Source organism: Podarcis pityusensis (genome assembly GCF_964106645.2).
Source record: "Podarcis pityusensis genome assembly, chromosome: 14".
Classification (NCBI taxonomy): domain Eukaryota; kingdom Metazoa; phylum Chordata; class Lepidosauria; order Squamata; family Lacertidae; genus Podarcis; species Podarcis pityusensis.
The window spans coordinates 33,476,728-33,499,782 of NC_138039.1; the positions used below are offsets into that span (position 1 = coordinate 33,476,728).

The window sequence follows — 23,055 nt, forward strand, 5'->3', positions numbered from 1 at the left end:
TCTATTTGCTAACCACTTTGCGGTGTGTAAATTTTATGAAATAAATACATTTTGAGCACTATGGTACCTTTAAATAATGCTTAGGGGGGTCCCCGTTTCCCTCACAGACTCATGTGTGCAGCCCCATGTGTCTCTGTTTGTTCCAGTGGAGCAAAGACCTCTTCATGGTGTGTGCCTCAAAGGAGACACAGAGCTCTGAAGGGGACAGGAGGTCCTTTCATATCTACCATCATCTTTCATAGACACATTACTCTGTCCTCTCTTTCACACAGCGCCCATTGGCCACCTCTGTGATAGGACGAATGAAAGAACCTACTTTCGCTACGTTCATGTACCTGCTGCCATGTGGGAAGCAGTTGTCCTTCTTCTCTTCCCAAGGGGAAGAGTGCACAGTCGTATTCTGGGATGGGAAAGAAGACGCAAGGTTTGTATATTGTTGTTTTTATTTTTAGATCCTTCTTGTCATCTTTAGTTCAGCATAAACAAAGCCGTCACTCAGCATCCCTTGAGCTGCATACAGAAGATGCTCACTTGTATTCATAGGGAAGGTTGGGTATTCTCACTTCGCAGATGGAAAACAGACCCTTGTAATGAGCACATTACATTGGATAATGTAGTAATGGAGATCTTGTGGGATCCACCACAATGAGAAGGTTTCAGTGGTCCAGTTTAGAGTTCATTTGTAGACCAAAGTAATGTTTGGGGGCCATCAGAAAAAGGACTATTTACTTGGGCCACCATTTTGAATCCCTGAGCCCAGGGCATTTGATGAACTAGGATTAGAAGAGTGTTTTGAATTTGAGATGTGAATCTTCCACTCCACTAAGTGACACCATCTGATCCTTCCTGCGAAGGAGGAATCTCCCTTCCAGCCATAGATAGGTATATGAGAGCCTTGGGCCCATCTTACTAATTTATCTATATGTTATAAATAAATGCTGTTGTAAAATGGAAGTTATGTCTTGGGTTTGACCAGATTTTTGATGCCCGGGCTTCTCCTTTTTGTTATAGGTAGGGTTGTTGCTGTTGTTTCGTAACGCTGGTTTTGGGGGTGTTTTTCCAAAAGGCAGGACAATAACGGGAAAAAGCACATCTGGTTCAAATTTTTAATGTGTAACGTTTTGTGCTCAGGCTGGTTAAGACATCCAGCATTCAGTGATCAATTTATGGATGCTTTGTGGCTTTTCCTTTCCAAATGCAAACAGTATCTTATTGTGAGTAGCAGCAAAATTAAAATTAACTCTCTGTTCTTCCTTGGAAATGCACCCCTGTGCCATTGTTTTAAAAACATTCTGATTGCCATGATGGCTTTCCCTTAAGCAAACAAATGCAATACTAAATGTATGGACCCTTGGCATTTGTGAACCTTTGGTAACCTGCTCACTTATTTGTAAATTCTTGGTCCGCATTGCAATGTACATATATTCCTTACATAGTTTAATGAACTTTTCTTGTTTAAAATTGTTGATGCATTTTGCGGAAAACTGTAGAAATCTTTAAATAGATAAAATAAGGGACCCAGAATACAGAGGGAAGGAACGGGGGGGGGGGGAACCAGCACTAGGCAAGTTACTGTTGTTTAAAGAATGTATCAGATCCTCTGGCCTCTTCAAACCAAACCAACCTCATCATCTTTCATTGTGGTAACTAGGCCTGGAGGATCCAGCTGTTTGGTAGCCAAATGGAATGAGAATGTATTTTGCTCATTGATCGTCCCTTTTCCTCCAAGGATCTGAATCATATCAAATCAAATCAAATCAAAAGGTGAGAATCATATTCATGATTCTCACCTTTTCCATTTTATCCTCACCAAAACTCTGTGAGATAGATTAGCCCTGGGAGACAGTGACTGGCTCAATCTCACCCAAGTGAATTTCATGGATGGAAGGTTGATGATTTGTTTGAACCTAGGTTGTTGTCCCTCCCTGGTCCTAGTCTTCCAGTCTTGCTTCAATACCACGCTGGCTATGTTTTTCTTCTCCAGAAAGAACTTTTCTTCCTTTCCCATCCTTCCAACTTCCAGCTGGGAAGGTAGATAGCTATACAGTGGTACCTCGGGTTAAGAACTTAATTCGTTCTGGAGGTTCGTTCTTAACCTGAAACTGTTCTTAACCTGAAGCACCACTTTAGCTAATGGGGCCTCCTGCTGCTGCCACGCTGCCGGAGCACGATTTCTGTTCTCATCCTGAAGCAAAGTTCTTAACCTGAGATACTATTTCTGGGTTCGTGGAGTCTGTAACCTGAAGCGTATGTAACCCGAGGCACCACTGTATCTTGACAACACCCACTGTAGGGAGCCCCCAAACACCGGGGCTGCTTCCAGGTGAGCATTCTACCTGCTTTGTTGGCACAAAGCTTGTGAAGAGGTTGTACAACCTCGGCTGTTTGTCAAACAATTGCTGTGATTGGTTTGCAGAGAAGGTACACAAGCAATTTTTACCTACCCCACCCCAGTGTATTTTCCTATCACTTTCCTTACCACAAAAGGTCTGGTCTTTTTTTTAAAAAAAAAGTGAGCTAGTTACACACGAGCGCCAAATCCACTTTAATCGCATAAGCTGAATTTGGTGGTAGGTGTCTGAATCCTGCCCTCATAATAGCAACAGTGTGGAAGTTACCCTGGGAGATAGAATTTGAGAACCATCCAAACACACAGCCATGATTTTTCTCCACTACAGTGGTACCTCGGGTTAAGTACTTAATTCGTTCTGGAGGTCCGTTCTTAACCTGAAACTGTTCTTAACCTGAAGCACCACTTTAGCTAATGGGACCTCCCGCTGCTGCCGCGCCGCCGGAGCACAATTTCTGTTCTCATCCTGAAGCAAAGTTCTTAACCTGAAGCACTATTTCTGGGTTAGTGGAGTCTGTAACCTGAAGCATATGTAACCTGAAGCGTATGTAACCCGAGGTACCACTGTACTCATGGCTGTTCCTGGCTTTACTTCTGGCGCTGTTGTTAGAATGAGTTCTGTTTTCCTCCTTCCAGGAACTACACGGTAGTTAACGTAGAGAAAGGACTGGTCGAAGTTGCAAGGATGAGCTGCCCAGGAATGAAGCTGTGCTGCCAAATGAAAGTTCAGAGTTATCTATGGACAGCCACCGAGGTATTTGTTATTCAGCGAGGTATTTCGTATGTCACCTGTTTTTGAGCCAGAGTTTCTCTTCTGCTCACTTGCCGGCACTCCATTGCTTCAGACACCAAACGCATTAAGCGGGTGCCTGCTGTGGTCTGTTAATTGGTAGGGTTGAAGGGCACAGCAGGGCATGGATGCTTCAGATGGGCAGCCTGACATCTCAGGTGGCTCTTCTCCCCCAGACGGCATTATTAAAAAGGACCTAAATCCCAACGAACTAAACACATGATTTTAAAAAAATGATTAACAGGAATAGATTTGGTACACAAAATACTTTTGCATGAGTTAAAAACAGACAATATGTGCCCACCTATTTCAGACGCAAGTTGAATTTTTAAAAAGCTTGTACAACACGTTTTCTTCTGTTTCTATATTGTCATATTCTATATATGCCTAATTGTTGAGAAAAGGTTTCCTTTATTTTGTTTGCATACAGGATCAAAAGATTTACGTGTACAGCTTACAAGGCATGTGTCCTTTAAAGGTTCCACAAAAGGGTGTGGACACTCCAGCAGTTGTCACTTGTTTTCTTGCAGTACCTGTCATAAAAAAGGTAAAACAGAGTGGTTTGCAAAGGTGAAGCATTAAAAAAACCCACATTTTTAAAGGACTCTTTCTTCTTCTTTTTTTTAAAAAAGAATTATTCAGATTAGTAAAGCAAGCTGGAGGAGTTGTTAACAGCAGAAATACAACTATAGCTCCTGCTGCTGGCAGTTTTAGGAATAACAATTCCCTGTATTTCAGTGCACATTCAGTGCTGTTAACTCTAATACATTTTGAATCAAGTCAGGAAAACTGCTGGATATGATGCTAGGCATTCTGGAATTAATGAAAATACATGCTGGTTATAGAGCTCTGAGTGGCTGTAATTCAGAAGGGAACTGAGGAGCCGCACAAAGATTCCTTCCACTGTGTTTCTAGACAAGATGGCCTACCCTGGCTACAAATTTTTCATAACTTCCTCAGAACTTTTAACAACCTTAATCTAGCTTTCCATTACATGACCGGAGACTCTTGGACTCCCATGCCTGCAAAAATATGAGCATCTTCCTGCAGTGCCCCGACTTATTTTACATGTTTCCACCAATTAGCAATTAAATTAGCTGGAATCTGCTTACATTGGTAACCAGTCAAAACTCTTAAAAGGTCTCTGGTGTTGCGAGATACATATTATTGGATCTTGGCTGATGGAAAATGTAGTTCTGTAGACAGTTCTCTATCCCATGGGTGGGGAACCTTCAGCCTGCAGGCTGATATTGGCCTGGCAGAGGGTCCACTTGCCTGTGAGGCCATTTTCCCCAGACCTCACCATTTGTCAAGCAGCTGTCCTCACTCATGCCATCAGCTGATGGGTGGGAAGGTGGAGTTCAGTTCTGCCTTATCCACACACACCTGTTCCCAGAAGAAGATAGGCACTTGCAGCCAAAGCAGCAGGAATTCACTCCCCTGCTCATCAGCCGACATGGAGGAGGTTAAATCCTGCTCAATTTGGCTTTGCAAACCTGTTCCTTGCTGGGAACAGGCACGCACAGCCGAATCAAACAGCCTTGTTTCTTTGCAGGCAAAGCACATCTTTCTTGCCTCCCCATCGCCTGATCTCTCCCTGCTGCCAATGTTGGCCTGCAGGATGGAGCCTAATAATTGAACAATGTAAACAGATGAGCAAATGGCATTTTAGAAAGGTAAATGCTGGGCAGGAGGAGGGGGAACTGTCCATCCCCCCCCCAACAGTTACCTTTCTAAAATGCACTTTGCTCATCTGTTTACATTGTTACACTGATTAAGGAAATATAATTGTTTCACTGTAGGGTGGATAGATCAGCTAAAGCAATCAGAACCCTGCAGAGTTTTTGCTGCGTCGCTAACAAAAGTGAATGGATTAACGGATACATTTTACAAATAGGAAACCTGGAATTTTTACCTGCCCCTGGAAATGTTAATGCGTCTGGCAAAAGCTTCATGAATTCCCCTGCTTAAATACGATGGCATTGTTGCTATATTTCTTATAACACTGTATCAAGGTTGGGAATCTAGAATTCTAATTTACTGGGCCCCTACCAAAAAAAAAAAGTACTTTAAAAAAAGCAAACAACTCTCCTGTCTTTTTAGAATGCCTACCTTGTCCTGGCTGGTTTATCAGACGGACTGATAGCTGTTTTCCAAGCACCACACGGTATCCCTGAGGACGGCTGCTGCTACCTCTGCTCCCACACGGCCAACCGCTCCACCTTCAAGATCAGCGATGATGACCCCCGCCAGAACCCTTACCCCGTGAAAGCGATGGAGACGGCAAACAATGGAGCCGAAGTTTGGTACAGCAACGGCCCTGGGATCCTCATCATAGACTGTGCAAGTATGGAGATCGCCAGGAGACTGGAGCCCTACGAACCGCCGTCCACGGTTGTGTCCATTGTGTGTAGCTCAGAGTGCAACGGAGAGGAAGTGGCCTGGTGCCTGGACGACGCAACCAACCTCCTACTTATGTATTACACGGCCACTTACCAGCTGTGCGCAAGGTACTTCTGCGGGGACTGCAGCCCCTTGAGGGACATGTTCACCATTCAGCAGCCCTCAGCCTTGATCCCTGCTGAGCTGGCTACAGACAGGAGCCCGGAGCCCGGGAGCAATGCTTCGGCTGATGTGGGGATCCTCTGCAGCCAAGAGCTGGGCATCCAGATATTAAACCACCAGGACTCCTTGACGGACTATTGCTCTGTGTCCTCTTTCTCCTCGTCGGTCAACCGCTTGATGAGGTCTGCCTCAAGCATGCCGAGCTCCCCTGCAAGTTATTCCAGCACTCCTTTCTCGACAGACTGTGAGGAGCCTGACAAGACGCAGGAGCCTAAGACTCCCTGCGAGGGGCCTGACAGTGATTTGGAACCAGCCAGCACCCACGCTGGCTGCCTCCAGGCTGTAAGGATTCTACCTGTGAAAGACCTCCTCTGGATTCCCAGGTAAATTGCACTGGAAGCCTCTTTCTCTTGCAAAGATTTGAATGCCTTCACGTTCAAGGTTCAGGATCCTACGCTGAGATCCTGACTTGTCTTCCGAGTTCTTTCTGTTTCTCATTTTTCCAGTCATAAATTCAGTTCTCCACATTTTGCAGTCGTTTGCATTTTTTTAAAAAAGTAATTTTTTTGGAAAGTTCACCTGGCGCCTTCATTATACACCAGGCATAGGCAAACTCAGCCCTCCAGATGTTTTGGGACTACAACTCCCATCATCCCTAGCTAACAGGACAAGTGGTCAGGGATGAGGGGAATTGTAGTCTCAAAACATCTGGAGGGCCGAGTTTGCCTATGCCTGTTATACACCTTTAGGCACCAGGCAAAATGTTCCTTTTTTACCAGGCCTTTGGTTGATCCAATTTACGTCCTATGCCCTTTAAAAATATTGGGGGGGGTATTGGGTTGCTGTTTTTATTCTTATTAGGTATTTTGTGGTTTTATATCTTGGATTTTATTCTGTGAACCACCCTGAGACACCCGAGTATAGGGCGGTATATAAATTCAATAAATAATAATAATAAATCACATGAAAATTCAACAAGTTACGATGAATTTATCCTAAATAACACAGTTTATATGCAGTTTTGAAGAATGTACACATTTCTGCAAGCAGTTTTCCATAATATACTTCATCTCCATCTCTGTCTCTGTGAGTGTGTGTGTGGTTTCCACCAGTATATCTGGTGAAACCTGCACCCTCCAAAGGGCTCAAGGTATCGTATATGGTTTCTTCCCCACAACAACCTTGTGAGAGTAGGCTAGGCTGAGAGACAATGGCTGTCCCAAGGCTACCCAGTGAACTTCGTGGCCAAGTGGGGATTTGAACCCGGTTCTTCCAGGTCGTAGTGTTGCACTCTAACCACTACACCACATTGGCCTTTTATGCACAATTCCCCCCAGTATGTGCATTTTTGTAAACAATTCTTTGGCTGGGAAGCCACATAGCAAAAACTGAGTAAGTGAAAAGGATAGCTGTGTTTCAGTTCCCATATTGTTTCGGGAAAATGACATCTAATAGATTCAGGTGAAACCCAAGTTGAATTTCTCCCTGCTTTCTAATAGCCTCCCAGGCTTTTGAACTACATCCTCCTTGCGCTTCCTACCAGCTTGGCTTGAACAGCTCTTCAAGGCCACAGCTCATCCTGAGAGATTAGAGGCTGTATATGAACACCCTGGGTATGTTTTTGCTCCTCAGCAAAGCCTGACAGGCTTCTATGATCCTCTAAGAATCCTGCCATTTTCAGGAGTTCAGGTTTTCTCCGTGGCCTTTTGGATGACTGCTGCTTTGGCCGCTCCAAGGCATCCACACAGGAACTTTTCAAACGTCTGCATTTTTCCTGCCGTTGAATCGCCCCCCCCCCCCCCCCGCCGAGCTGCATGTAACGGAAGTCCTCCTGCTTTCCCTTTCCAGGCGAGGCGGAGATATCATTGTGATCGGCTTGGAGAAGGAAGCCATCTCTCAGCGGGGGAGAGTCATAGCGGTTCTGAAGGCGGCAGAGCTGGCCCCTTATGGGTAAGGATGAATGGGAAAGGGGGAGGTGGCAGGGGACAGTTTTGGAAAGACCTGCCACTCTGCACATGGCAGGCACAGAGAGCCCAGTTCAATTGCCGACATTTCCACTTGTTAACAGTATCTCTGGATCAAGGAGCAGTTCAGAAGAGGCATGTTCACAGGCAGGCACCTTCTCATTTGCTCACGAGCAGAATCAGACCAAACACAGCTTTGCTCTCAGCCTGCTGCTAGATCCTGCAAACTTCTTTCCCCGGCATGAAGGTGAAGGAAGTTCATTTCAGGCAGGCGAAGGGAAAGGTGGTAATGTGCTGTTCACAACAAGACAAAAACCTAAGCAAGCCTGGAACAACTTGGGAGAAGGGATGTGTGTATACCAAGGCAAGATATAAATCTGTTAAATAAATAGGCTAGCATTGCTTAAAAGCCTTACGTTTCTATATTTCTGCAAGGGTGGAATGGTGAAGATTGAAAGGCTTCTCTGTTCGAGAAGAGCATAATTCTTCAATAATTAAATTGAGAAGGCTTGCATTATCTTCCTTCATTTTGCATAATTTATTCTGCCCTTATTTTTTTAAACACCCTCATATAAGTTATTCCAAATTAGCTAGTTACGAAGAGAGGGGCAATGAGGAGCTACGCAAAACACAGAAGCACCATCCCTCCTACCTGGAAATCTTGATTAGCTGCCTTAAAATTGGAGCAGGATTTGCCCACACCCTAAAACAGATGTGGGGGACTTTTGTCCCTCCAGATGTTGCTGGACTTCAACTCCCATCAGCCCCAGCAAGTGTGGCTGATGGCCAGGAATGACTGGACTTAGTTCAGCAACATCTGGAGGTTCCTCAAACCTGCCCCAGAAGAGCTAAAAAATTGCTTTAAAAAAACAAAAAATCTCCTTGCAATATACACTGTGCAAAAGAAAATTTCTGTTTTCTATTTTTTTTTCTTTTAAAAAGAAACCTCTTTTTTTCTGGGTTCCCCAGGACACTGGTGGATGCTGCTGTGCTGGCAAAGGACACGGTTGTGTGCTGCTTCAAGAATGAGGCCACAGAGTGGTGTTTGGCCGCCTGGAAGAGCTGGGGTGCCAAAGACTTTGACATTTTCTACCGGTCCTATGAAGAGCTGGGAAGGCTGGAGGCTTGCATGCGAAAGAGGAGGTAGCAGTTGTGGCGCAGAGGCAGAGACTGGATGCCCGGCAAGCGACGCAAAAACTGACACACAGTTTCAGTTCCCAGCAATCTCTGTATGAGGATCTCCAAGGACACTAGATGTTTGCTGTTCAATTTTGCTGCTAAAGGACATTCTAGGTGGCTACTGGCCGTGATGGTGATACTGTGCCTCCACAGTCAGAGGCAGTACGTCTCTGAATACCAGTCGCTGGAAACCTCAGGAGGGGAGAGTGCTGGGGGCTTCTCATAAGCATCTGGTTGGCCACTGTGGAAACAGGATGCTGCACTAAATGGGACATTGGCCTGATCCAGCAGGGTTCTTTTTATGCACTTAGGTGGTTCCCCACCCCACATTGCACGTTGTCTATAATGCATTTGGATTTTCAGCTAGCTAAGCAATAGTCAATGGGAAGACCACTCCCGCCCTTAATCTATTCACGCACGCACGTGGATATGGGCAGCAGCACTTCTTCAAGGTCAAAATAGTGCTGTTGGTTTTGCAATGCATCACTGACCCCATAGTTAGCAAGCTTTGTCTTCCGAAACACAGAGGGTGACCCCAAAGTCACACATCAGCTTTCTGATTCCATAGCAATAATAAGGCACGGAATCGCTGCCAAGAGAACACTGCTGTAGATGGAGGTAGCTTCTTCATAAAATTATCCAGAGGTTTTGGTCTGAGCAGCAGTATGGAGAGAGAGAGAGACAGAATCCCACTTTTGATACCATTTGCAAGCTTCAGGATGGACATACTGCTTAGTTTCTAATACGTGCATGTTCTGTAACTGCCTGCTGTAACTTTTCATGTCACCAATGTTCCTGGGGGTGGGTAGGGCGGTGCTGGGGTGTCCAGCTTTTTTTGCAGAATAGCAAAAGAGTGCCCCAGCAGATGGCAATAATGACCACCACAGAACGACAGATAAAACAGAATGATGTGTGGAGAGTCAAGTATAAACCCCACTGTTAATGCACTATTATTGAGTCAATGACACGTTGCAGAATATGCCCAACAAAAACCCAGCCTCCCCCCCCCCCCCATAGGGGCCCTTAGTTACGTGGAATCAAGTTCAAATTAACCCCGTTTAGTTTTTGTAGCAAATTACCTCAAAGCAAAAAGAAGTGCACAACTCTTAGAGCTTATTGGACTTGCACACAAGCATATTGTTCTGTTGATTTCAATAATACTTTAAGTGCAGCTATTACTTGTCTAAGGGACTTAACCAAAGGACTAAACAGCTGCAGTTCTTTGTTGGTGCTGTGCCCCCAGCACTGCACAGGGTATAAAAGCAGCACCAGGACCCTGCCTGCTGGTCAGGCTTCCCAGAGTAAAACAAAAAACAGTTCCAGGAGAACTTTGCCACTTGCTGGAGTGGGGGTGGGGCGCAGGGAAGGCACTATGGTGAGCCCAGCCTTTTTCCCTGCTTGCTTCACCACCCCCCCCCCAATCCTATTGATTTAGTGTGACAATCATTCTTTGGATGGGGGTCCAATTTCATTATGGGAGGGGAGGATTCTCTGAAAAGATCTTTTTATTTCAGCACTACCAAAATAGATTAAACATGAAAACACGTATACAGTTTTCTATTTCAAAAATAGACATTTTTTTGGGGGGGGAAACACCTCCCCAAAGATAAGTTTTTTAACAGAGGGGTGTGCAGGCTTTGGAGGGGGGTATTTTAAAGTGGGGAAATGCATTTCAGATCCAATTTTTGTGTTGCCTTCATTATAGACTCCCAGCCGCCCTTCCTTCAGCAGACTTTTGCTTGTTTGTTTTTACAATTCAACACTCTTACAGCTCATTCTTTTGTGCTTGAGGAAGAAATCTCAGTTTCTTCCAGCAGGAGAAGAAAATAACGCATCCAGCAAGAAATCCAGAGCCACTGAGTGTACAACCCTCTGTATAATAACAAGCTGTTTAATTGCACTACTGCAGCTTCAGTTGCCAATATAAGTGCAGAATTATACAAACAGAGCTTCTGGTTGCTCTGAGGAGAATAGGGAGCAACAGCAATCGGCTGCAATGCAGACAATTCCTAGTTAGGTCATCCTGCAAATCTGTGCCGCTTAAGGTGTTGTAAAAATTGGGCACAGTGGGTTGGCTGACTTTGGATCTGGTCAGGTCATTACTTTCCCCATCCACTTGTCAATCAACTGATGTCATAATGACATCAGGCGATTTTAATTTTTTTGCCTGCATGGTTTTGATGCACAGCCCACAACGTGCCTTTCAGAGCACATTGCAAGACCTGACAATCAGCTGGTATTTGGCTCTTGCGGGGCGCTTTGCAGCTGGACTAGGTGTTCCCCAAAACCTACATCTCAGAGCAGAGTCCCTCTCCTACACTGCTTGCCACCTATTCAACTCGCTCCATCTCCTGACATCAGTATGTCATTCTTTCCCCCATGCATTGGTTGCCACTGATGCAGGGAAATGCATATTATAAGGACATTAGGACAAATTGGAATAGATGTTGTGGAGAAGGGAAGGAGGAGGTTGATGGGGTGTTCTTTGCTATATGTCACTTTTCCTTTAAATGTCCTTCCACCCCCATCAACTGACAAGTTCTGTACAGGCCCTGTCCAGAAAGAAGAGTTTACGGCTTTTTTTATGTAAAACCCCGAAGAGAAGAGTTTATATGACATGCTGAGAAGGCCCCTGGGGACTTAGCTTTGGCAATTATAAAAATGAACTTTCTGTTGTTGCAAGCATGTACAGAGGAATGTTTTTATAAGCCATAATAACAACAATAAAAAGCAGCTTCCCCAAATGCCAGTGAGATGTGCTGAAAATATGAGCTGCCTGGAGCCTCTCTTTTCCCTCCTCCTCCTTCTCCTCCAAATGGGGTGCTTGGTTTCAACTTTAAATGCTCCAGAGCCTGTTGCTTTCCAGTGACCTTATTCCAACGCGAAATGTGTTTCAAAATAGACAGACTGTCCCAAGGATTAAGCCATGCTGCTGTCACTCCCAATTGGCAGCTGATGGCTGCATCCGCTCTTAGGTGTTGTGACACCTTCCAAAGCAGCTCAAGAGTTTGCTGCAGCCGGTTGAAAATTTGAAATGAGCTTTAGCACCAAGCTGTTGGTTTGGAGCAGTGTGTGTCTTGCCACTTTTATTGAATTTCACACATTTATTTAAGTATGTGTCTGTGTGCCTCTGCATGCTTTTAAGTTGTTTAATTAGTAGATAAATGCACTAAACCTTCAGCTGCTTAACGGGGGGCGGGGGTGGCAACTTGGCTGTGGTTTATTACACTAACAGAGAATGAAAGGGGAAGGGAAAATCTTCCTAAAAATAAGTAGCAGCTATTGTTAACAGCATTCTTTTACTCTTCCATTGGTACCTGAAAAAGCACCCCACTAAGGTATTTGGTGACGATACAGTGGTGCCCCGCAAGACGAAAAACTCACTAGACGAAAGAGTTTTCCGTTTTTTGAGTTGTTCCGCAAGACGAATTTCCCTATGCGCTTGCTTCGCAAGACGAAACGTCTTGCGAGTTCTTGCGAGTTTGTTTCCTTTTTCTTAAAGCCGCTAAGCCGTTAATAGCCGCTAAGCTGTTAATAGCCGCTAAGCCGCTAATAGCTGCTAAGCCGCTAATAGCCGTGCTTCGCAAGACGAAGAGACTCGCGGAACGGATTAATTTCGTCTTGCGAGGCACCACTGTACAATTTAAATTGTTTAAGTGAAAATGCAGCTAAATCAGGGGTCAGTAAACTTTTTCAGCAAGGGGCCGGTCCACTGTCCCTCAGACCTTATGGGGGCCTCAAATATACCGTAGTTTTTGCTCTATAAGACTCACTTTTTCCCTCCTAAAAAGTAAGGGGAAATGTGTGTGTGTCTTATGGAGCGAATGCAGGCTGTGCAGCTATCCCAGAAGCCAGAACAGCAAGAGGGATCACTGCTTTCGCTGCGCAGCGATCCCTCTTGCTGTTCTGGCTTCTGGGATTCAGAATATTTTTTTTCTTGTTTTTCTCCTCCAAAAACTAGGTGCGTCTTATGGTGTGGTGCGTCTTATTGAGCGAAAAATACGGTATATATTTGGGGGGGGGGATGAATGAATTCCTATCCCCCACAAATAACCCAGAGATACATTTTAAATAAAAGGACACCTTCTACTCATGTAAAAACATGCTGATTCCCGGACCGTCCGTGGGCCGGATTTAGAAGGCGATTGGGCCTGATTCGACCCCCGGGCCTTAGTTTGCCTACCTATGAGCTAAATCATCTGCTAAATTATTTACGATACGATAATCTTTATTGTCATTGTCCCATATAGAACAACAAAATTGAAAAATCTACGTAAGACATTCAAAACCCAACAAGCCTGCTATCCCAGCTATCCCAACCTGGTTAGCCCCCTAAAAACTCTGATACCCCATTTTTAAATACAATATACTCTCATACAGACTCCTTACAATGCGTTTAAAACCAAAATTGCATTTGGGTAGAAACTCTTTCTCAGGCGGCTAGTCCTAGTCTTTATAACCTTGTACCTTCTTTCCAGAAGGCAGAAGCTGAAAGAAATCACTGGGAAATACTCACTGGGAAATAAGACCCCTTGAGCTCTGTGAGCCATTTAGAATTCCAGTGCTAAATATATCAGTCAACCCTTTAAAACAAAAACGCCGGTATAGTTTAACACAAAGGTGGTGGTGTTTTTTTAAGCTGCCAGCTCTCAGGGGAACTGAACACATTGCAGAGGAACCCTTGTATATTGCGGAGTATCCTGGGTTCTATGTTCCAGGGCACACACCTCATTCCCAATGGCCTCGTTCACACAATAAACCAAGGTTTGTCTTAAACCATGGTTTAATTTTCAGTGGCTCTGCTACCATGGCCATATGACTTCTCACTCCCCCTTGGCTCACTTGTTGGGGAATGACCCTAGCTCAGGGGTAGAGCATCTGCTTTGCATGCAGAAGGTCCCAGGTTCAAGCCCCACAAAAGGCTGGGAAAGATCCCTTCCAACTCTATGATTCTGTAAAAGATTCCCTGCCTGAAACCCTGGAGAGCCACTGCCGGGCAGAGGTAGAGACAGTGCTGAGCTTGATGGACCAGTGATCTGACTTGGCCTAGGCATCCTTCCTGTGATCCTAACCTGGACCGTGGTTAGCTGCTTGCTACAAACAAACCACATGAAGCAAGCCAGAAACAAACCAAGGTCTGTTCTTTCATTTCTGCCTTGTTCCTCGTATCATGTTCAGGCGGTATGACAAGCCATGGTTAGTCTGAGCAGCACATTGAATCATGGCTTATTGTGTCCAACAAACCCTGCCAGTGGCTGGTGGCAAGGTCCATTGAGCTTAGCCAACAGAGCAATGCTCCCAATGCTCCTCTGCAGCATTTTGGCAGGGGGAGGGGGTTGATTCTTAATGTACTTTCCCCCTGAAGAAACAACTTAATTGTATAGTCATACCTCGGGTTACAGACGCTTCAGGTTGTGTTTTTTCGGGTTACGGACTGCCGAAACCCAGAAGTACTGGAATAGGTTGATTCCGGGTTTTGGCGGTCGCGCATGTGCAGAAGCGCTAATCGCACTTTGTGCGTGCGCAGAAGCGCCGAATTGCAACCCACATGTGTGCAGACACGCAGCTGCAGGTTGCAAAAGCTGCAGGTTGCGTACATGCATCCCGCACAGATCATGTTCGCAACCCAAGCATCCACTCTACACATCAGCCCATCATTTGCAGCAACACAGATTAAAAGTTGCTGTGTTGAATAGACAGTGAACATAACTATGCCTTACCTTCGTAGCTCTGAATTCCTGTCCGTTATTGTGCTTGAATATTGGTGTTCAGACCTTGGTGTGGTCCCCCAGATCTAGCCTCAGAAAGGCATGAAGATATCTCAAAGGAGTTGCACAGCAGGAAGAACATTCATGCTTCTCTGCAGCTCACGCCTCTCTGGTTCTTCATGGTTTCTGTTCAGCCCCACATACGGGTTCTGCAGCTACGGGGGGGGGGGGATGCAAAGCTCAATTAGAGTTGTTTTCTGGATGCCTCACTCTCTGTTCACATACAGCAATGGGCATGGTGCTCACCTTCCTTCACAGGTCAGCAATGGAGCAGAGCTATGAAGAAGGGTTGCAGGGTTTGGGCCTTCTGGGGTTAGAGCGGGCACATCCAACTCCCAAGAGACTGATCTACTCCCAGTATAAAAAAAACTGGCAGTGATCTACCCATTTTTTTAGGAGGGAAGTACCCAGAGTTGTTGAGCTTTTTGGGGGGAGGATTGCACAGAGTTTTTTAGTTTTTTCCACATACCTTTTTGTACACAATAAGGATCCCATGATCTACCAGGATCAGCTGGGGATCTACTGGTAGATCACGATCTACTGGTTGGACAGCCCTGGTTTAGAGAAAAGAAGAGAGTTAGAGGTGACATAGTAAGATGGAAAATTATGCATGGCATGGAGAAAGCAGACAGAGAAAAGGGTTTTCTCTGTCGTAACACTAGAGGAACATAGAATAGGAGAATATACCCGTGTTTAGTGCCAGGACATGTAATACTGGGGGGGGGGGGCAGTTTTTGATTGTTCATTTGTTATAATGGTATGCATTTTTGTGTTTTTATATTGTAAACCACCCTGTGGTCTTCAGATGAAGGGTGGTATAAAAAACAACAACAACAATTAATAATAGTGTATCTGACCACATGCAGAGCAGCTTTCTCTAGCCTCTGGATAAGATGAGGCCTGCCACTCCACCCACAAGTCCCCAAGCCATACATTGGGGTTAGGGAATCAAGACTTCTAGGCAGAAGCTAACTATGGTCCTTCACCCAATTGTGTTCCCAAAATTACCATAGGCATTGTTTAAGGGGGAGGGTGTTCGTGATGTCCCTAAACTGAGACACTAGAGGGCGCTTTCTCTTCAGGGAGACAAAGCCCACTAGATCAACAGACTCAACAAAGTAAGTAGGAGAAACAACTCCCGCAGCAGCCTCCATGCTCTTCACAGAACCAGCATTGCAACTAGGACAAGGCTGAACTAGGCCAATGATCCACAAACCAGCTGTTTCTGTGCATTGGCACCATGCACATGGGCCAGTCCCAGCACCCACCTGCAGCTCCTATGGAGGAAACAGCTGGAATGGGAATGAGGAACCTGTGGGTTGTGGCCCTCCAGATGTTTCTGTATGACATACTCAACAATCTTGACCTTTGGTCTTTTGGAAGGACCAATAGGACTTGGGTTCCCACATCTGGAGGGCCACAGATTCCCTGTTTATGGGCCTGAATCTGGACTGTATCTGAGGAGACCACTGTCAGAACCTTGTCTTGTATCTTTGTAACAGAAGAGTCAAACCTAAGTGGTTATTAATGATGATAAACAATAATAACAATGAAGAAAACAAATAATAGAAATATATAAACCCACAACTAAGATGCAGGTCCATTAAATGGTTTGTAATGAAAGCCATTTATCATGTAGAACCAGCAAGTTACCTAGAAATATAGATGTTCCTGAGAAATAATTGCATTTGTTCTGAAACACTAAGATGGAAGGAGAGCCCCATTCTCCTAAGCCCTCCCCTAAGTTTTATTTATTTATAATCACCTTACACACACACACACACACACACACACACACACACACACACACACCTCAAGGCAATGTACAAAACGCAATAAAAACCTTTAAAATGGTTTAAAACAACACAGTTAATAACAGCAGATAAATTTAAAAGCAATACCAAGTAGACCTCTGTGGAAGAGGCATACACATTTTAGGTGCGAAAGTCTGTCAGAACAAAAATGTCTCCAGATATTTCTGGAAAGTGCAGGCAGTGGTAGTACCCTGTCTCCATATGGCAGGGGGCCCAAAACTAGCAGGCCGAGGGGAGGGGAATGGAGGAAGATAGGAGCAAGTGAATATCATGACTGCATCTGAAGTGCTCTCTAGTCTTGGCTGTGCTTTGAAGTTCAGTTGCCCATCTCTACTCTCACCTATTGGTATGAGCATGATGAAAGTTTGCTCCACCAACCACAATCAAACAGTCCTCGAGCTGAGTCTGTTTTTGTGAGATGTGAGCTTTTTCACCAGTAATGGCTAGTTTATAATCCTTTTCAGATGATTTCCAGGCCCCCTAAGGTTCATCAGGAGGGTGAGGCTGATGAACCAGAGCAAGAATATCTGTAAGCAGGAAAGCTGTCAAGGTGCAGATGGGAGCAAGGAGAAGCTTAAGGCAGAGCGTTAGCAGACAGCAGGGAAGCTAAGATGATGAGAGCAGGGAATCTCTCTGCCACCTCAGCAAAATGCTGAAGTGATCTGCCCAGTAGAGGCGAATTTCCACCCAGAAGCAGTGACCTTCTTCTCCTAAAGATTCCATGAGGCAGTAGCTCTCAAGTGATTCAGGAGGACTCTGCATGTTCCCCGGTTCACAATCTGTGGCCTGATCTGGGATGTTGGATTGGTCCAGGGACAACTCATCCCCACACTTTTTCATGTAATGTTTTAATCCGCTTGGGAGCAGAGGGTTCAATTCTGCACATTTGGGCTGCTCCCCTGATGGGAACACACACATGGCCAAAGCACAGGGGCTGTTTAAAAGACCTCTTGCAAACAGCTGCACACTGCCCTTTACAGAGGCTGCCCATCTCTCCTCCTTTCTGCTGCCCCTTGACGGCCCTTGATCACTCTGGGCAGCACAACCTGGGCAAACCAGAGCTGTCATGATCCATCTTGGCCAAAGCCCGCTTCTGCCCAAATTGGCCTAGTTTAGTTCAAGATTCAAGATCCAGCCAAGTCCAGCATTCAGTCCCAATACTCAGTTTTAGTTACAACAACCTTTAAAGTGTTTTAACCACAAAGAGCCAGAGAACAGGAAGGTTCTTGTTCACGTAATATGGAGGGGGAGCAAGTGCCTGGAGCAGGTGGAGCCAAAACCAAAGTGGGCGTGGCCAAAGAAGACCTGGGCAGGGCTGGCCGAACCCCAGTCAAAAGGAAACTGCATAGGTTCACACGCCTTCCTACATCTCTTGTTTCTAGATTCTACAGTTCTTGGCATCTCCCAGCCATCTTCAGTTTCGCCAAGATGGCAAGCTTTAGACTGCAAGCTTCTTAGGGTAGGGACAGCTCCTTTTCATGGTTATTCTGTGAAGCACTACACAGATTCAAGGCACTGTAGTGTATCAGGTGTGAGGAACCTTTTTCAACCCACAGGCCACATTCCCTTCTGGGCAATGTTCCAAGGGCTGAATGCCAGTGGTGGGCAGGGCCAGAAACAAAAGCAGACAAAGCAATACATGTAAATTTAAAAGGCTAGATTCTGCACACACGTGGGTGGCACTGTGGGTTAAACCACAGAGCCTAGGACTTGCTGATCAGAAGGTCGGCGGTTCGAATCCCTGCGACGGGGTGAGCTCCTGTTGCTCAGTCCCTGCTCCTGCCAACCTAGCAGTTTGAAAGCACATCAAAGTGCAAGTAGATAAATAGGTACCACTCTGGCGGGAAGATAAAGTGCATTTCTGTGCGTTGCTCAGGTTCACCAGAAGCGGCTTAGTCATGCTGGCCACATGACCCGGAAGCTGTACGGCGGCTCCCTTGGCCAATAAAGTGAGATGAGTGCCGCAACCCCAGAGTCGTCCGCGACTCAACCTAACGGTCAGGGGTCCCTTTACCCTTTGCCTAGATTCTGCACACACACACACACACATGCACACACGCATTCTTCATCCAGGCAACTAAGAAAACATTAGAGTTCAAGGACCAGACCCTAAATTCTGCATTATATACAGTGGTACCTTGGTTCTCAAACTTAATCAGTTCCAGAAGTCCATTCAAAAACCAAAGCGTTCCAAAACCAAGGCACACTTTCCAGTAAAAAGTAATGCGAAATGGATTAATCCATTCCAGACTTTTAAAACAACCCCCAAAACAGCAATTTAACATGAATTTTACTATCTAATGAGCCCATTGATCCATAAAATGAAAGCAATAAACAATGTACTGCAGTCACACAATCAATCAGTAGCTGAACTGGGTTCCACACAGTCACACACAAAAAAAAAGAGCCACAAAAACGCAAAATAGCAAAAACAGACAAACCTCATCGTAACACTCCAAATGGAAGTGTGGCACTCAAATCGGAAGCATAACACTCAAAGCGGAGCACGTTCGACTTCTGAAAAAAGTTCGCAAACTGGAACACTTTGCAGTGTTTGGGTTCCAAGTTGTTTGAGAACCAAGGTGTTTGAGAACCAAGGTATCTCTGTAAATGGTGTAATAAGCCCAGCTTTTTATTTATTCTATTTTATGATAGCAAAACCTAGAAGCCAACCATATATATGAATGAGAGGGAATCTCATGTGGCCCTACAGATCTTGTCAGACTCCAAGCCCCATCAGCCTCAACCAGCCTGACCAATGGTCATGGATGTCAGGAGTTCGAATCCAGCAACATCCGGAGAGCTACCTTTTCTCTCTCTCTCCCCATCTTAATGGAAAACCAGCAGCCCTTACACATACTGCTGAAATTAACAAACCCAAATGCATTGTACTGGGCAAAACTGCACGCAGACATGTACTCTACATTGCTGGTTTATTTTCATGACAAATAAATCGTAATTCGATGCAGCAATGTGGCAAATTGAATTTAAACTTGGGGGAAATGAGAGAGAGAGAGGGAGACCAAAACTGGCAGATCCATTCCTCCCAACATTCCTCCTAAGCAGTTGCGGCTGCTGTGTCTCTGCCCACGTCTTGGGCAGTAGGAGGGGGTGGGCAGATTAAAATCTGCTATTATTGTGCCTTTGTCCAGTAATCCCGTTATTTAGCCTCATTGTAACTTTGGGTTCCGCTCTGCTTCCCACAAATGCCTCTAATGCGATTATGCTATAAGGATGTTATTATCTCTTGTATCGCACTTGATAATCCAAACTCGAGATAGCAGGGGAACAGAAAAGAACAGAAAGGATAATTTGATTTGTATTAACAAGGGTGGTTTTTCCCCCTTTTTTTCTTTTTCTTTTTTGCCAAGACTCATTCTCGGGGATTTTAATCTGCATAAATGGAATACTTCCATATCCTTCACAAAATCTAGACTTGCTGGGTGGGGAAAGAAATGAAAATCCCTAGTTTTGCAACCAGAGAAGCTCAGGGCAAAAATATTCAGCCACCTCTTGGCTGGCTACAGATTGAAGAGGCAGGATGCTGGACTAAGGCTGGGGGGCGGGCAATGTTTTCAAAGTATCTTCTGCAACATGTCATTGGCACAACAAACATGCATTAGTGGTGTATTTGTACTGGACTGCCCACAATAAGAACTGCACCCCAGTTGATACTTCCAGGAGGCTGGGGAGGACACTGGCCATCATATGCCTTTCACTGATGCCAGCCTCCTCTAAAGTAAGGATTTGGGATTTAGCTGTACAGTGGTACCTTGGTTCTCAAACGCCTTGGTACTCAAACAACTTGGAACCCAGACACTGCAAATCCAGAAGTAAGTGTTCCGATTTGCGAACTTTTTTTGGAAGCTGAACATGCTCCGTTTTGAGTGTTACGCTTCCGATTTGAGTGCCATGCTTCTGTTTTGAGTGTCACGCTGAGCAGCGTGTTTGTTTTTGCTGCTCTTTTTTTGTGACTATATGGAACCCAGTTCAGTTACTATCCCCCGCATCTGAATGGCCCACTGGAAGGGCACTCTTGCAATGCAACACAACAAAAAGCGGGACAGAAAATAAACCGGAACATTTGGTGTATACCGGGGTGGACTTTGGTCTTTCAAATTTCAGGGGCCCCTTGTGCAAGGACAAAATTCGGTCGTCGTCGTCCCCCCCCCCCCGCCTCTCACCTTCCATCCTGCTCAATTCACTGCATCATAGTTGCAATGCCCTACAGCACAACCCCTATGGAGAGCCAGTGTGGTGTAGTGGTTAAGAGCGGCAGACTCGTAATCTGGTGAACCGGGTTCGATTCCCTGCTCCTCCACATGCATCTGCTGGGTGACCTTGGGCTAGTCACAGTTCTCTGAAGTCTCTCAGCCTCACTCACCTCACAGTTTGTTGTGGGGAAGAAAGGGAAAGGAGATTATTAGCCACTTTGAGACACCTTCGGGTAGTGATAAAGTGGGATATCAAGTCCAAACTCCTCCTCCTCTTCTTCTATGCTTGGTGTCCAATGCAACAGAACCGGTTGTGCTGGCCTAAATTCAGTGGTGTAGTGGGGAGGGAGAGAGGCAGTGGCCCTGGTCACAAAATTCTGAGAGAGGGGTGCAACCAGAGGCAGCTGCCAAGCCGAGACAGCATGTGGCCACCATCACCAGCAGCATCAGTGCCGACAGCCATGTGCCTTGTGGACTCCGTGTACGCCCCTGCACCCCGGCACATGCCTCCCCCCCCAGCTGCTAGCCTAGGTGCAAACCTGCCCCACCTCAGGCACCTGCAATCCACGCTACACCACTGCCTAAATCTGCCTGTGAGTATACAAAGATACGGGATTTCAACAGAAAGTGAAAGAACATGCATTGCTCGGAAGCATAGTAGTCTGTCCAATTCAAAACCAATTCAAAACCTTTGTGTGATGGCCTGGGAATCCGATTCAGAGGCTGAACCGGAGGAATCCCAGTCTGCACAGGAGTCCTCGCCTGCAGGGCCAGCTGAACTGGGGCAGGGCCTTGATTCTGAAGCACCTGCACCTGTGCCGGATCCTCAGGAGCAGGCACCAGGTGAATCCACTCTGGCTCCGGAGGTGGTTGAGGACACAGTGCCTACAGGTGCGCCTCTCCCAGCCCTGTCAGGGGAAGGCGAGTCTCCCCCTGGGTCCAGTAACCCTCCAGCCTCTCCTGAGCTGCAGAGGCTCAGGGCAGAGAGGCGGAGGGAACTGGTTTCTCCCAGGAGGAGTGCTCGCCTTAAGGCCAGGAGAGGCGGGTCTCCTGGGGGCCGGGACCGCCCCTGGCCTCAGAGAAGATAAAGGCCAGTCAGCCCGGTCCCAGGTTGCGGGAGCAATGTCGTTGAAGAGCTGTTTCGGCCAGCACCCAGTCCTGTCCCTCCAGAGTTTCTGTCCTTGCCCGGCTCCTCGCTTTGGACCCCGCCTCGCCCATGGAGGACTGTCTGCCGACCCTCGACTCAGGTCCTGGACCTCGCCCCACAGTAACCTCCCCCCAGGACCAGCACACTTTGCAGGTGCTAACAAACACTGAAAGGGTAGAGGTTGCATATAGCCACCCCAATAACATTATGAGCACAAATAATCAGAAACGCACAACCAAAAGGACATCTGAAATGAAGATGATGGACTTATCGGAGCTAGCCGACCTGACTGGAAGAGTGGAGTGACCAGAAGGAGGAGGATTACCAGGAAGAATGGACGAAATTTAAAGACTATTTAGTCAAATATGTTAAGTTAAATTAATTGGAGAAGCTTTCAAATAACAGATAGGGTTAGGATTTAAATAGGTAATGTGATGAATTAATATATTTAATACTGAACTGGAAAGGGAAAAAGAGATGTTAAGTGATTAAGTTAATTTTATAAGAATATTGGTTTTGGAAAACCGGTAAAATGATATACACTGAAATTCAACCAGGGGGATACGAGGAAGTCACTTAACAATGTTACCAAGTTTGGTTTAAAGACGGTTGAGATTTATGTTTGTTTGTTTGTTTATTTGTTTGTCTGTTTTTAAAAATTTTTTGGAAAATCAATAAATTTTTTGAAAGAAAAAAAAAAAGGACATCTGAAAGGGGCCCCTTGATGGCTGATCCAACAAGGGGAGTCTTCATTTCTTATCTCACAATGCGCTGCTGGCAACAGTCACTTTTGTTCCAGGAAATAGAGCGGGGGGGGAATTAGCTTGATCCCCTCTCTTGTTTCACAGAGACAGGCCAAAATGCTGGAGCTGCAGTTCTGGCCAGCTTGGTTTGATCTCGCCCAGGTTTTTACGCCCTGCCCTTTACCATCCCTGGGCCGGCCTCCACCTCTGAGCAGGCCCTTTGCAAGGTGGCTTTCATTTGAAGCCAGAAATTTCCTGCAGCTGGACCTTTGCAACCGCCGCTTCCCACGGGCAATGAAACACACCGGCCGGCAGCTGGGAATGGCTCGGGGCTCCATTAGCTCGCTCCTGGGAATGGCAGCCCCCAACCCTCCACAAATTATGGCCACTTCCTCCTCTCCCTGCCATCTCCCTGCCGACAGCAGATGTTTCAAACAAGGGCCTTTGTTGGCTGCAGTGTTTATAGACTGCGGGAGCCGCAAAATGGTTAACTCGGCTGCATGCAGTAACAACAGGCCTTT

General features: G+C 45.9%; 1 protein-coding gene across 2 annotated transcripts in view; it reads left to right on the forward strand.

Annotated features, from left to right (window-relative positions):
• Positions 1-11,616, forward strand: part of LRRK1 (leucine rich repeat kinase 1) — a 79,620-nt gene extending 68,004 nt beyond the window's left edge. For both annotated transcript variants that reach the window (XM_080980220.1, XM_080980221.1), the window contains 6 exons: positions 273-424; positions 2,987-3,104; positions 3,571-3,687; positions 5,244-6,088; positions 7,554-7,655; positions 8,639-11,616. In XM_080980220.1, the coding sequence (XP_080836346.1) occupies positions 273-424; positions 2,987-3,104; positions 3,571-3,687; positions 5,244-6,088; positions 7,554-7,655; positions 8,639-8,816 (1,512 nt within the window). In that variant the 3' untranslated portion in view covers positions 8,817-11,616. The remainder of the gene's footprint in view (positions 1-272; positions 425-2,986; positions 3,105-3,570; positions 3,688-5,243; positions 6,089-7,553; positions 7,656-8,638) is intronic.
• Positions 11,617-23,055: the final 11,439 nt, after the last annotated feature.